Genomic DNA, 14,585 nt, shown 5'->3' on the forward strand with positions numbered 1-14,585 from the left:
AAACTAAATTTTAAAAGAATTTAATTGAAATACAGTGACGGTGTAAATTTTGTTTTACATTGTCAGAGAATTTCAACCGTTGATTTGATAAATTATTTAACTTTTATTTTAATTTCTATAAATATAATTCATTTAAATGGTAATGATGCACTAGGGGTGGCAAAACGGGTCGGGACCCGTCGGGCCGCCCGCGCACCCGCCAAAAATTGGTGGGTTGGGTTGAGATTTTAGGCTCGCCGCTCGCCAAAGCCCGCCCTGCCAAAACCCGCCGCCCGCCATACCTGCCCCGCCAAAGCCCGCCGCTCGCCAAAACCCGCTCCTCCTCCAAAACTTACTCTTTTTTTAGTTAATTCTAGTAATTGCAATTCTTGATGGTTTATTTTATACATTTATTTATAAATATATGTAATATTTTTTAAAGTAAATTTGTTAAAAAATTACTTTTATAAAAAATTGTTTTAAAAAATAAGTGAAAAGTTTAATTAAAAGGTAAAAAAAGCATATTAATCTATTAAAAAAATATAAATAAAAATAGACGGGTAAGCCCGCCGCCCGCCAACCCGCCACTTTGACGGGGCGGGCATGATTTTGATGCCCATTTTACTTGGCGGGCATGCCCGTCCTCGTTTTTTGACGGGGATAAGGCGGGGCGGACGGCGGGCGGGGCGGACGGCCCGTTTTGCCACCCCTATGATGTACTGATGATGATGTAAATTTTTTACACTGATAATACATTTTAAAAAATAAAAATTTATATAATATTTATAAAATCCCAAATTCCATATCCCAATCACGTTATCCTAGGTGGCAACACTAGCCACGTTACTTAGCTATACCACAGGTATATAAACATCGTCATGATCTTCGCTCACTCGCTCGCAGGTTGTCTTTTTTTCTTTAAATAAAAATCTTATCACACTGTGTATACTCAATATTATTTTCCACTCTCACCAAAATATAACAATAGTAACAAAATAAACGTTACTCTTATAATCTTCACACACATACAAAATAAAAAAAATCTCACACACACACACACAAAAAAATAATCTCACACAAAAAATTACAACAACAACGACGAAGACTGAAGACCTAGAGAGAGAAAATTTTCCGGGAAAATTAAAATCCGAGAAAAAAAAACGGAAACAAAAAACGAGTATGGCGACTCCGTTAACGGGATTGCAACAGCACTTAGACGGCGGCGGAGTGGCCGTGCTGTCGAATCTCGTTTCCTCTTCTTCCACCTCCAATGGCGGCGGCGTATTCAACCGCTCCTCTATATCCGAATCGCCAATTTTGATTTTCTCGTTTTTCCAAAAAGCGATTGGGAACGAGCTCGATGCGTTGCACCGATTAGCTTTGGCGTTCGCTACCGGAAACTGCTCCGATATTCAACCTCTCTCCAAACGCTACCATTTCCTTAGATCGATGTATAGACACCATTCCAATGCTGAAGACGAGGTACTAGTTTTGGAATCTATTTTCCTGAAATTTTAGGTTGAATTGCGTAATTGAGTTTTGTTGATTTTGAAAAATGAAGATGTCTATGCCCTATGGTTCATGATTCGTTATGTTCACAGCTTCGGTAATTTAGTTTGGGGAAGCATTTAGTAAATTTCAGTGCTGAAATATTTTTGCAATTGGAGCATTTTGTGTTATATTTCATTCAAGTATAAGCTAGTAAAAATTAAATTGAATGTATTCTGATTTTCTGGATTGAGCTTTTTTTATGAAGGTTACTAAATGTAGCTAGTAAAGAGGTATTGTCCCGAAAATTCGGCATTCGTTCCATTTCTAGTTGATGTGAAATGATTGATCTATCTCTGTTGATTTGGCTTTATGGAACTTGCTTTTCTGCTATTCTTAATTGAGTCAATTCTAAAGGGAATCTGTTCTGGAATGTAGGTGATTTTTCCAGCTTTGGATAAGCGCGTGAAGAATGTAGCACAGACATATTCTCTTGAACATAAGGGTGAAAGTGATCTTTTTGACCATTTGTTTGAGTTGTTAAACTCTTCTGTTGATAATGATGAAAGTTTTCGAAGGGAGCTAGCATCCTGCACAGGAGCTCTGCAGACGTCTCTTAGTCAACACATGGCTAAGGAGCAACAACAAGTAAGTTTAGTCGATAAATATTTCCTTGATTACCATCTTCTTGGTCCCTCGCAATAAGATAAAAGCAAAGAGATATTAAAATAAAAAACTTATATTTTCCCACTCTACAAACTAGAAGTACCACTATTTGCTGGAGTTGTTGATTTCTCATGTAAACTTTCACTTGCTGGTATGATACAAGTGTTACAAAGTATTGAAACTTATTATCATCTATCCAAAACTAGAAAAGTGGCTTGTCAAGTTGCAGAATTTGGACTAAGCCTTACTTTTCTTTGGTTGGCGTGAGAGTACCGTCTAGGAGAAAAACAAAGCATGTAAATTTGAACATGCTTGTGATAATATTTATGAGAGTTGCGCACGAGTGGCTGATGTTATCAACCAGAAATTTCAAAGGTTTAACCTATGTGGCTTGCTTACGTATATGTCAGTTTATGTGTGAGTTGGAATGAATAATCTCTTTTAAGGGAGTTCTCACAATACATGTAGCTCTTTAGAATATGATGTCCTAAATAATTGAATGTGGCTATCATGCCCTTAGTTTTAAATGGCTGAAATCATTTTTTTATGGTTATGTGTGTGGTTTTTTTTATCTGATGATATTAGGTGTTTCCACTGCTTATTGAGAAGTTCTCAGTGGAGGAACAAGCATCTTTAGTTTGGCAGTTTCTTTGTAGTATTCCAGTGAATATGATGGCAAAATTTCTTCCATGGCTTTCAGCATCCATATCACCTGATGAATCTCAGGATTTACGTAAGTGCTTAAGAAAGATAGTGCCAGAAGAAAAGCTTCTTCAAAAGGTGTGATTTTGAAGCTGCTTTAGACCATTGTTCTTTCCCTGAAACATAATTTATATACATTTGATTTGTCATGTTAATGCATCTGATCATATTTTTGCTAATTGAAGGTTATTTTCACCTGGATGGAAGGGCGGAGTAGTGCTAACACAGTTGAAAACTGTGTAGATCATTCTCAGGTTCAATGTAGTGCTTGTCCTTTAGCCCATCAGACTGAGAAAATAAAATGTGCGTGCGAGTCCACTGTATCTGGGAAAAGAAAATATTCTGAATCTATTCTAGATATTCCGGAGACAATGGGTTCGCATCCTATAGATGAAATATTGCTCTGGCATAATGCTATAAAAAATGAGTTAAATGAGATAGCAGTGGAGACCAGAAAGATACAACACTCTGGAGATTATACTAATCTGTCTGCTTTTAATGAAAGGTTGCAATTCATTGCTGAAGTTTTCATATTTCACAGGTATCACCTCTCTGTCTTGGGAGGAATCATAAGTTTCTTCAATTATACAGTTTCTTTTTCATTTCTTTGATCCATCTATTTGTTTTCTACTTAATTTGCTTGTTACTTTTGCTCTGTTTATTTTTACCATATATAGGATCCCTATACTTTGCAATGCTTTTTCTTATTAAGTAAAATAACTGGACAGCCAAAGAAGAAACATAAAGTAAAAAAATGTGGAATGCACAGAATCTCTTGTAGTTCCTCTCCTGTCCAACTAGTATATAAACAGCACAACTTGGATGATTGCTAATACAACATGAAGAATTCTTTTGTTGCTTCCTTGTAGGATCAGTAATAATACTAAATGAATAAAGAGAAAATAGTAATTCATCTTGAAGGAGTGAGTGAGAAGTACTAATGGATGTTAAGCTCCTATGTAATGTGGATGTAGTACTTTTCTTTCTAGAGGAACTTCTATAAAAGATTGAAGTGTGATATTCTTTTAGATGCTGTCTTATGTATTTTATTCTTTTTATTGTGAAAATTACAAGCAACAGTTAGGAAATAAACTGTCATGGAATGGTTATGATAGTCTCTTGCTAAAGAATCTTCTCATGATCTTTAATTATAGTGACCTATACATTATCGAGCGACAGAAATAACAGTTAAAAAAATCAAGCTACTTCCTTAAATTCTGTCCTCTGTACTTCAAATATTAGTAACGTGTGACAAGGAATGAATCAATGATTAATGAACTATTTCTATAAATGCAGTATTGCTGAGGACAAGGTTATTTTTCCGGCTGTGGATGGAGACTTTTCTTTCTTTCAGGAGCATGTTGAAGAAGAAAGCCAATTTAATGACTTCCGATCTTTGATTGAAAGAATTCTAAGCGAAGAAGCAACATCTAGTTCAGAAGTTGAACTTTATTCCAAGTTGTGCTCACATGCTGATCATATAATGGAAACCATACAGAGGCATTTCCATAATGAAGAAGTTCAGGTGATTCTTCACTGCTCATGTAATAGTTTTTCCAACAATTAATACAGGGAAATGTGAGTGTCTAAAGTAATGCATTGTTAATATTACAATAGTGTCTAAATTAATGAAATGTGAGTGTCATATGTTCAGAAGAGCATCATAGTCATAGCTTGTCAAAGGCTGATAAATATGAGCATTTCTCGTATCAACTAATAATATTATTTTTGGGAGATAATTATAACATAGGATATTCTTGACTTGTTAATTCATAGTTGAATATTATGACAAGTGTTTCACAAGAAAGTCATGACTTCAATCTGCTCTTTGATCTATTTTTAATGTGAGTTATGTCTCACACCTGTAGGTTCTTCCACTTGCACGAAAGCACTTTAGCTTCAAAAGGCAGCGTGAACTAGTGTATGAAAGCTTGTGCATGATGCCTCTAAAATTGATTGAGCGTGTCCTACCATGGTTTGTTGGATCATTAACTGAAGATGAAGCTGAGATATTTTTGAAAAACATACAATTGGCAGGTTATATATTTACTCTGATTTATTTCTCACTGAAGAGATATATTTTTAAGAAACTTACTTTTGCATCTTTATCTGACAACTTGCCTATCTGTTCCAGCTCCAGCAATAGATTCTGCTTTAGTCACTCTCTTCTCTGGTTGGGCTTGCAAGGCTCGTAAAAATGGCCAGTGCTTGTCTTCAAGTGCATCACGCTTCTGTCCTGCTAAAAAAATTGTCCGGTCTTCCTGTGCTTGTGCATTGTCTGGTAAAGATTGCTCATTATTAGCTGAATCAGATGGGACCCAAAGATCAGCGAAGAGAAGCATATCTGAGTTGCACAAAAATGGAGATGTTTCAAAAACACCAGAAAATGAATGTGCTCAGAAACAATGTTGTGGTACCCGGTCTTGTTGTGTACCAGCGTTAGGGGTCAGCAGTAACAATTTGGGGCTGAGTTCACTTTCTGCTGCCAAGTCCTTACGGAGCTTCACTTCTTCCGCCCCATCTCTTAATTCCAGTCTTTTCATATGGGAAACTGATAGCAGCTCATGTGATGTTGGCTCTGCAGAAAGACCAATTGATACCATATTTAAATTCCATAAGGCTATACGCATAGATTTGGAGTATTTAGATATAGAATCTGGAAAGCTTTGTGACGGTGATGGAGCAACTATTAGGCAATTTACTGGAAGATTCCGTCTTTTATGGGGTTTATACAGAGCTCACAGTAATGCTGAAGACGATATAGTTTTTCCTGCATTGGAATCCAAAGAGACACTTCATAATGTGAGCCATTCTTACACACTGGATCATAAAGCAGAAGAAAAGTTATTTGAAGATATTTCTTGTGCTCTCTCTGAGCTTTCTGTCCTTCATGAAGCATTGCAGAGGACCCATATGTCAGAGGATTTAAGTGAAACTAATTTGGGATTGTCCGAAGTCAATGATAGTGATGATATCAGAAAGTTCAATGAGCTTGCAACTAAGCTTCAAGGGATGTGTAAATCTATACGAGTGACCCTGGATCAGCATATTTTCAGGGAAGAGCTCGAACTCTGGCCGTTGTTTGGGAAGCATTTCACCGTGGAAGAACAAGACAAGATAGTGGGTCGAATAATTGGAACTACAGGGGCCGAAGTTCTCCAATCAATGTTACCGTGGGTGACTTCTGCACTTACACAAGATGAACAGAACCAAATGATGGATACATGGAAACAAGCAACTAAGAATACAATGTTCAATGAATGGCTAACTGAATGCTTGATAGAGAGTCCCGGATCTACATCACAGACAGAAACATCAGAACATAGCACTTCTCAAAGAGGTCTCTAATACGCTTTGAGCTTGTTTCATGTTGTGGAAATTGTAGGATGGAAAATTTAAAAATATTGTTTATTATGTTTCTTTATAGGGGCTGAATATCAAGAAAGCTTGAACCTGAATGATCAGATGTTTAAGCCTGGTTGGAAAGACATATTCCGGATGAATCAGAATGAACTTGAGTCAGAAATCCGGAAAGTTTATCGTGATTCAACCCTTGACCCAAGGAGAAAGGCATATCTAGTGCAGAATCTGATGACAAGGTTGATTCCAGTGTCTATAACTATGTGATTTTATATAATTATGATGTAATAAAATGCATGTTCATTTGATAAGTTTAACTTTTTGTCTTCAAGCTCTTTTTCATTAGTTATTTGTTCATTGTAGTCGTTGGATAGCTGCCCAACAGAAGTTACCTAAATCTCAATCTGGGGAATCGTCTAATAAACAAATAGAAGGGTGTGTACCTTCATTTCGGGACCCAGAGAAACAAGTATTTGGCTGTGAGCACTATAAGAGAAACTGCAAAGTTCGAGCTGCTTGTTGTGGGAAGTTATTTACATGCAGATTTTGTCATGACAACAATTCAAGTGATCACTCAATGGATAGGTAATACTTTTTGAGATTTCTTAATATTCTATAGAGACAATAGTACATAGTAGTATTTCTAATTCATCTGATTGGTAATTGCAGAAAAGCAACATTGGAAATGATGTGTATGGCCTGCATGACTATACAGCCAGTTGGGCCCATATGCACAACGCCTTCTTGTAATGGACTTTCAATGGCAAAATACTACTGTAGCATTTGCAAATTTTTTGATGATGAAAGGTAATTTTTGTTCTTACTTTATAATTCAGAAGACTAGTATTAAAACCACTGTTTACTTTTTTTCGTTTTGTTACATAAGAGGTGTTGTAAACTTTGGAAAGGGGACAGGGTTGGGACAGAATCCCTAGTGTCAACTGTGAAGACCTTTTGCTAATATTTTCTCTCTTGAAAAACATAACTCAGACAAAAGTTACTTAGTATAGCTTTCAATTTCTTATTATTTTCACATGCTTGCATATGAAGATAACAATCTTAGTTTACTCTAAAGGGAAATCCATAGTGGTGCGTATCCACTGTTAAACATGAAAGTTATTTCGTATACAAAGTTATAGAGGTTTGAAAAAGAGACAGAATATTGAGGGAATATTAAATGAATGAACTAAATCAATGCAAGGCTTGACTTGTATTCTAAGCCGAAAAACTCATCTATTCTTTGAAAAGGGATGGAGAATATTTGGTAAGAGTAGCCATTTGGCGTCTATTTAGTGCAAAAAAACATATATGTTGAATGATTGGGAACTTTTTTTTTTCTTGGTGGTTTTATTTAGGAGAGGATTAAAGATTCTCTTTGTAGTTGTTTCTCTTTTTGTCTGAATAGTTTTATACTGTGATATTATTTTACTGTATTTGAGAGTAATACTTGAAACCTTATTTTTTCTATGGTCTGATTGACATTGATTATTAATCTGTTAAGTTTGTATTTTTCCATGTACCTTTTTTGGTTTTTAACTTGGCATCGTTATTCCCCAGGAATGTTTACCATTGCCCATTTTGCAATATATGCCGTGTTGGACAAGGGCTTGGGATTGATTACTTTCATTGTATGAAATGTAATTGTTGTGTGGGGATAAAATCAGTGTCTCACAAGTGCCTGGAGAAAGGCTTAGAAATGAACTGCCCAATTTGCTGCGACGACTTGTTCACATCAAGTGCAACGGTCAGAGCTCTTGCTTGTGGGCATTACATGCATTCTTCTTGCTTTCAGGTATGTGACACCCATTTTAAGGTTTTAGCTTCCCACACAGACCAAGAAAAAGAAAATTTGCAGTTAAACAATTAATTGTTTATCTTTATTCTACTTCAAAATTTCAAAGAATGTTTTTCATTCAATCTCATGCGATGTTGTAAAATGTTAGGCATACACTTGCAGTCACTACACATGTCCAATCTGCAGCAAGTCGTTGGGAGATATGGCGGTAAGAACAGATTCTTCTATAAGCTTCTATATGAAGTCTAAAGTTGTAAAGTTCTATGTATTTATTGATCATTTATAATCCTAAGCATGTGTTGGCTTACTATTAGAATTTGAGATAAGTGATGTTGTTAGGGCGGCCCTGTTAAATTTCAATGCCTAAATTTTTTCAAGCATGTCTGATTAAATACAGAGATAAACTACAGACAGTCAAATTTTGTTTATATTTGTATTATTTCTTAGTGACCCATTTTGTTAGAGGTTCTGTTTTAATCTTGATTGGGTATTAGTATTACTTTTGGCACAAATATAATAGTAAAAACACAACATAATTTAGTTTACTTATGCTGGTTTCAAGTGGAAATAGATTATATAGATGCTTAAATGTTTCATGCCATACACCACTTAGCTGTTTCTTTACCTATCCAGGTTTACTTTGGTATGCTTGACGCGTTATTGGCTGCTGAGCAGCTTCCTGAAGAGTACAGGGACCGGTCTCAGGTATTACCTCGCCTGTTTTTTCAATATTTACGCAGACCCTGTTAAGTTACTCTTCATTTTATTCCTTTCAATTGTTAATGGGATTTAATTGACCTCCAAAGAATTTGTATTTAAAGTTAAATAAATAAGTAAATTGTGGTGTGTTTTAGGCATGAAAAGATTCCTTTTCCCTCTCCACTTACCTAGTCGTACTTCCCTATTTTTCTTTTTTCGTGATTTCTTTTTCCATCAAAATATTAATAACGATAATTATATAAAGGTTGGGTTTAAAGACTCAACTAATATGACTTGTTTATCTTATTTGGTATACTAGTGGGAATAGGTGATGAATACCGGTTGATTTTAACCAACAAGATTTTTCATCTATTATGTTTTTATACTAGGTTGAACAGTGTATGTCGAGTTAGAAGACATCAAATTTTGTTATGACCTAAAGAAAATATATATGTCTAAGAAACCAACATGTATACTTCAAATTGAAGTTGCTTTATTTTGTTTTTTCTCATCAGCTCATGAGTCACGACTAATGTCAATAACATTAATCAGTTGAATATATCTATTGGTGTTATTTTACCCATGTCAATCATTTTTCTTGTAAAAATGCAGGACATACTCTGTCATGACTGTGATCGAAAGGGAGTCTCACACTTCCACTGGTTATATCATAAATGTGGGTTTTGTGGTTCATATAATACTCGGGTGATCAAGAGTGAGACAACAAATTCCAGCTGCCCTTAATGTGTTTTTCTTTAAAGTACAAAGAGTTTGTATATAGCGTGTGCTTGGATCCGCGTCAAGTGTGTTTTTTCTTGTGTCCAATGCCATCTCAACCTGATTTTGTCAAAGCAATTGACTGGATATTCAAGTGGACATGCAGTGAGACCCAAAACAAATGTGGAAACATACACACCAATACTTTGTATAGACATCCAATTTTCCTCCACCAGGAACCCGTACCGTTTCATGTTATACATAATGCAAATGAGTGACTTCCACTGAGGCCTCTTATGAGATAGAATCATCAAAATCAGTACCATAGTTGTCATGTATAGATAAACTTTCTTCCATTCCGTAGAAGAAAAATCAAAATTTTTCCACTCTTTTTTAATTTTTTGCAATGAATACTTTAGTGGCTCCTCTTCTTTTTTCCTCCTCTCCTTGTTGGAATTTACTCAAAGTCTGCACTATTGTTGCTTCGCACATTGTGTGAGTGGAAGAGTTTAATTGAGCTACGTCAGCCACTAAGCCTTTTGAGATTTTTTTTTTCTTCGAGTGATTTTTAGGAGTTTCCATTGTTTGTAAACACCATCATTTTAAGCACGGTTATGTAATTGTTCTAACTTCTGTCAATTTAGATAGATACTATATAATGATAGAGTAATGAACTTGATTAAAGTTTGAATGACAAAGAGATTGATTCTAATAGTGTTGAGCTTGAATTGTGGTGATAGATTAAAATAAATACACCATCCGTTCTTTTTAATCAACAAATTTGACTTTTAAGTTCATTAAATAAATAATATATTCAGATTATCAGAATTGAACACTATTAAAATTCTGTTGAATGATTACTCAAATACATTTGCTAAGGCTGCAAAATTAAACACTATAAGAATTCTGTTATCTCTTGCTTCTAACTTGGATTTACCCCTACATCAGTTAGATGCTAAGAATGTAGTTAGATGCTAAGAATGTCTTTTTCAATGGCAATCTAGAAGAAGAAGTATATGTGGAAATTCCTTCCGGCTTTGAAAACAAACTTGGATTGAATGTATACAGAATAAATAAGTCCTTGTATGGATTAAAGTAGTCCCCTAGAGTCTGGTTTAAAAAATTCACTGGAGAAAAAAGGTTCATTCAACGATGGACTGACCAGACCTCGTTCACAAGGTTCTCCCACGATGGGAAAGTTGCTGCCCTGAATGTTTAAGTTGAAGATATTGTTCTTACTGGAGACGAGACAATGGAAATGACAAGAGTAAAGGAAAAATTGGAAGTAGACTTTGAAATCAAGGACTTGAGATTCATGAGATATTTTGTTGGTATGGAGGTTGCTTGGTCATAGAATGGTATTGTGGTTTCACAGCAGAAATACATTCTAGACTTATTGAAAGAAATAAGAATGAGTGGATGTCATCCTTCAGATATCCTTATGGACCCTAATGTTAAACTTTGGGGATAAGGTAATGTTCCTGTTGATATTTTAATAATCATGTTTGGAGTGTTTTACAGGTAGGAACCATTCCTCATGCCGCTCCTATTTTTTAAAATTTTTTCAATTACCTGCAGATTTACCTGCGAAATAATTTAATATTTGGTCTGCAGATAAATCCGTAAGTAATAGTTAATCTCCATGTAATTGAAAAAAATATAAAAAATAGGAGGTGCCATCGGATGTGTAAAACACTCTCAAAAATAATTATTAAGATATTTTTTTTAAAATATGAGTTTGTTTTATATTTTTTTTAAAATTGATTATCAACAAAATCTTGGTGAATTATACAATCTATACAATCCCAATAGAAAAAATTCAATCAATTGTATTGTCCTTAAATAAAACATAAAAATAAATTTAGTTTAACTTTATACAAATATCTGTTGCTCATTTTTTTCATCTATTAAAACAAAATTTAGTTTCATCTTTTATCGTATTATTCACCATATATGCTTGACAACTCATTTTGCTCTCTTCCTAGCTTTGTTGTGTTGTGTGTTGGTTCAAAGAAACCAAGCAAAGCAATAGTACTGAATGGTAGGGGTGGACAGGTTTTCTCAAAACGGCATTGGCTAATATGCATAAGGATTTTCCTTATGCACCATGCATAAGTCAATCTAAGCCATTGGATCATATTTTTAATCTAATATTGAGTATTGAGTATTGACTATTGAGTAATGAGTATTGACTATTGAGTAATGAGTATTGACTATTGAGTAATAATTATAATTTGATCTAATGATCCAATGGTCAATAATTCTCTATGCACGGTGCATAGATTTTTATCTATGCACCGTAACTGCACCCTCTCAAAACCGCCATTATCCGTCCGATCCATATAATCCGCTGACGTGCGGTCGGATTTAAGTTGGGTGTCGCTTCAAAAGGATTACGTAAACCGGTTTTTAATGGTTTGAACCGATTCGGTTCGGTTGGACTAAACCAACCCAGAAAAAACTGAACCCGACCGTATTAGTAGTATATTATCATAGTGGGCTGAACTGAGTTTTTATGGCCTAATAAACCTATCCATCTTACCAAAATACTAATATACTATCAATTTAGAAACCCTAGCCGTCACATTCATGTTTCTCCCTTTGTCTTTGCATCGGTCACTTCATTCCATCTTGCCCACCCTTTCTTCTTCTTCTCTATTTTAAGAAGTTTTTTCTCTGTTACAAAGTTTGATGATACCAATACTTCTTTTCCTTTTCCAGATCTTTAAAAAATTCCCTTGCAATTTTTTTTCTCTATTTCTTGGTAGACATTCTTCTTCTTCTATAAAGATTTTCAGATCTTTTCCAAATCCCTTTGCAATTTTCCAACAAAGCTCTTCAATTTCGTAGAAAAAGAGTTGGGATCTTAATAAACATCAACAACACAAAAAGCCTAGGAAGAAGATATAGTTTCCTCTTTTTCAAGAAAAAGAACAATTATTTCTTCTGTTTTAAAACAAGTAGATACTTTTTTAGATTTTAATCTCAGATTTGATTTTTCAATTGATTGCCGACTGAACCGATCCGAAATCCGTCATACCCGGAAACCGACAAAACACACAAGTGGTCCACTCCTACTGAATGGAACATATTCGGCTATTCGGCTAACATCACATCCGGTCGTACAAGCTACTACTTTTAACTAGCATGTGATTCCACTAGTATACATAAACAAATTCTGACTTATTGTACAAAACTTTCACAAAACTCTTCACCTATATGTCCATGATCATTGAATGAATGTGTTGTTCATAAATTGCCACTCACTTTTTCTCTCTTTATTAAGCTTACATTTTGATATCTTTCTCACTCTCCTTTCCTCTCTCTTTCTCAATCTTCCTACATCTTCTCCCTCCTTCCGAGAACGAAGAGAATATTGAAACCAGTAGTGCCACAACGTCTTCTTACTAATGGCAGGAAAGTGTACAAGGTAGTAAGGTCCATATTCTTTTAGTTTGATAATAAATATTTTGTCTTCATTTATTTTGAAGTATGTGGATATTTATGTTTAATAAGCTAAGTAGTTGATTTTTTTTTATAGCAAATCATGGATATTAATCAGATATTTTGTTGTTATTTGTAGTTTCTACCAAGAATTACTGGAAGGGTTACATATTTGTTTTTCAAGTAGATATGTTTCAAAAGCTGTTCCGGTTCAACAACTACCAGAAGAAATGATAGCTGAAATTCTAAAAAGATTACCTGTTAAAATGCTGGTCCAGTGTAAATCTGTATGTAAATCATGGGCCAGACTCTTAAAGGATCCAATTTTCATAAATATGCACCTTCGTTTCAATTCTCCCACGCACATCATTCTCTTTAATCAACACTATATGCATTCCTTATTTATATCTTTACCTCTTAACCCTAACCCCAACTCTGTTCTCAACACTCAACCACTTCGCCCTCCTCCATGCGAACGTGAATTCTCCATCGAAGCTTATTGCAATGGTTTATTGCTTATAACAGTAATCCATGAAAAATCTATCATTCTTTGGAACCCTTCTATTTCACAATACAGGGTGGTACCACCCTCACCATTCTTTGAAAATCAGCGTGGGTTTTGTAGGAATTTTTGTGCAATTGGTTATAATTCTTCTGAAAATGATTATAAAATTATCACATATACTTATTTTAATCGCACTAATTATTTGGAACTTCTATCTTTAAATTCCAATTCTTGGAAGCAGCTTCCAGATGCAGAAAATGCTCCTTATAACATGAAAATGCTTGGTCAACGACCTGTATCAATAAATGATGCCATATATTTGATTGCGTGTGATAAGGCATCCTATGAGGTGTTGCGCGAAGTATTCCGTATGATTATACGTATTGATTTATGTCAAGAGAGGGTTTCAGTCGTGTCACCACCACCAAATGATACTGGACTAAATATATATTGGATTGGTGATATCAACCAATCTCTCTGCATGCGTTACTATAGTAATGAGAACTACTTTCATATATGGTCTACACGGGATGATATCAATTGGGTAAAACTCATCACTGTTTCAAACATCCCTGAGCCTAATCTCAGGGGTCCAAGACCTTGTTATGTTCCTTTGTGTTTCAATGAAAATGGAGAACTACTGATAAGAATTCTTAGTTATGATACTTTTCATCGAAGAAGGCATGGTTTGGTTGCTTTTGATCCAAATGAACAAAACTATCGAGGATTTGTTTTGCAAGAAAACACAATATGGTTGGAACAAACTATTTACAGGGACAGTTTGGTTTTTCCTGATGAACCCTCAAATCAAACATGTTCTCATTCTTTTTCCGGTTCCCTTAAGAAAATGTTGATCAGATTTTCACACACCATCTTGAGTCGTTTCGCTTGTAATGCTACCTCTAGGATGAGGTTCTGAATCAACAAAAAGAATCATGAGGTTGAACGTGACAAAATCACCCTTGTCAAATCCAACAAAGATCATCATCGGATATTGACTTTGTGGAATTATTATATCAATTCAAACCATGTTGTTAGTGAAGTAAGAGTATATTGCTTTTTTCTTATAAGAAGTTGTACGGGAGTTGCAATCAACCTGTGCCATTGGTTTGTAATTTTAATGTAATGCAATATCATGACTTTTTCAAATCCAGCAACTGCAATTGTCATCATTTTTGTTATAAGATTTACAAGAATATAGATCAAAATAGCATTTATTAAAACAGCTAT

At 34.9% G+C, this 14,585-nt stretch overlaps 2 protein-coding genes across 2 annotated transcripts; both read left to right on the forward strand.

The window, feature by feature from the left end:
- Window positions 1-887: 887 nt before the first annotated feature.
- Window positions 888-10,120, forward strand: LOC131594355 (zinc finger protein BRUTUS-like). Its single transcript, XM_058866459.1, has 14 exons — window positions 888-1,461; window positions 1,906-2,115; window positions 2,719-2,913; window positions 3,021-3,376; window positions 4,132-4,360; window positions 4,704-4,872; window positions 4,970-6,175; window positions 6,263-6,434; window positions 6,559-6,780; window positions 6,865-7,002; window positions 7,753-7,987; window positions 8,139-8,198; window positions 8,624-8,695; window positions 9,302-10,120. Exons 1-14 carry the CDS (start codon window positions 1,159-1,161, stop codon window positions 9,431-9,433), a joined length of 3,699 nt encoding a protein of 1,232 aa, XP_058722442.1. The 5' UTR covers window positions 888-1,158; the 3' UTR covers window positions 9,434-10,120.
- Window positions 10,121-12,161: 2,041 nt separating this feature from the next.
- LOC131594979 (putative F-box protein At3g17265) lies at window positions 12,162-14,274 on the forward strand. Its single transcript, XM_058867190.1, has 2 exons — window positions 12,162-12,836; window positions 12,990-14,274. Exons 1-2 carry the CDS (start codon window positions 12,817-12,819, stop codon window positions 14,272-14,274), a joined length of 1,305 nt encoding a protein of 434 aa, XP_058723173.1. The 5' UTR covers window positions 12,162-12,816.
- Window positions 14,275-14,585: the final 311 nt, after the last annotated feature.

Source organism: Vicia villosa, linkage group LG4 (genome assembly GCF_029867415.1).
Source record: "Vicia villosa cultivar HV-30 ecotype Madison, WI linkage group LG4, Vvil1.0, whole genome shotgun sequence".
Classification (NCBI taxonomy): Eukaryota; Viridiplantae; Streptophyta; class Magnoliopsida; order Fabales; family Fabaceae; genus Vicia; species Vicia villosa.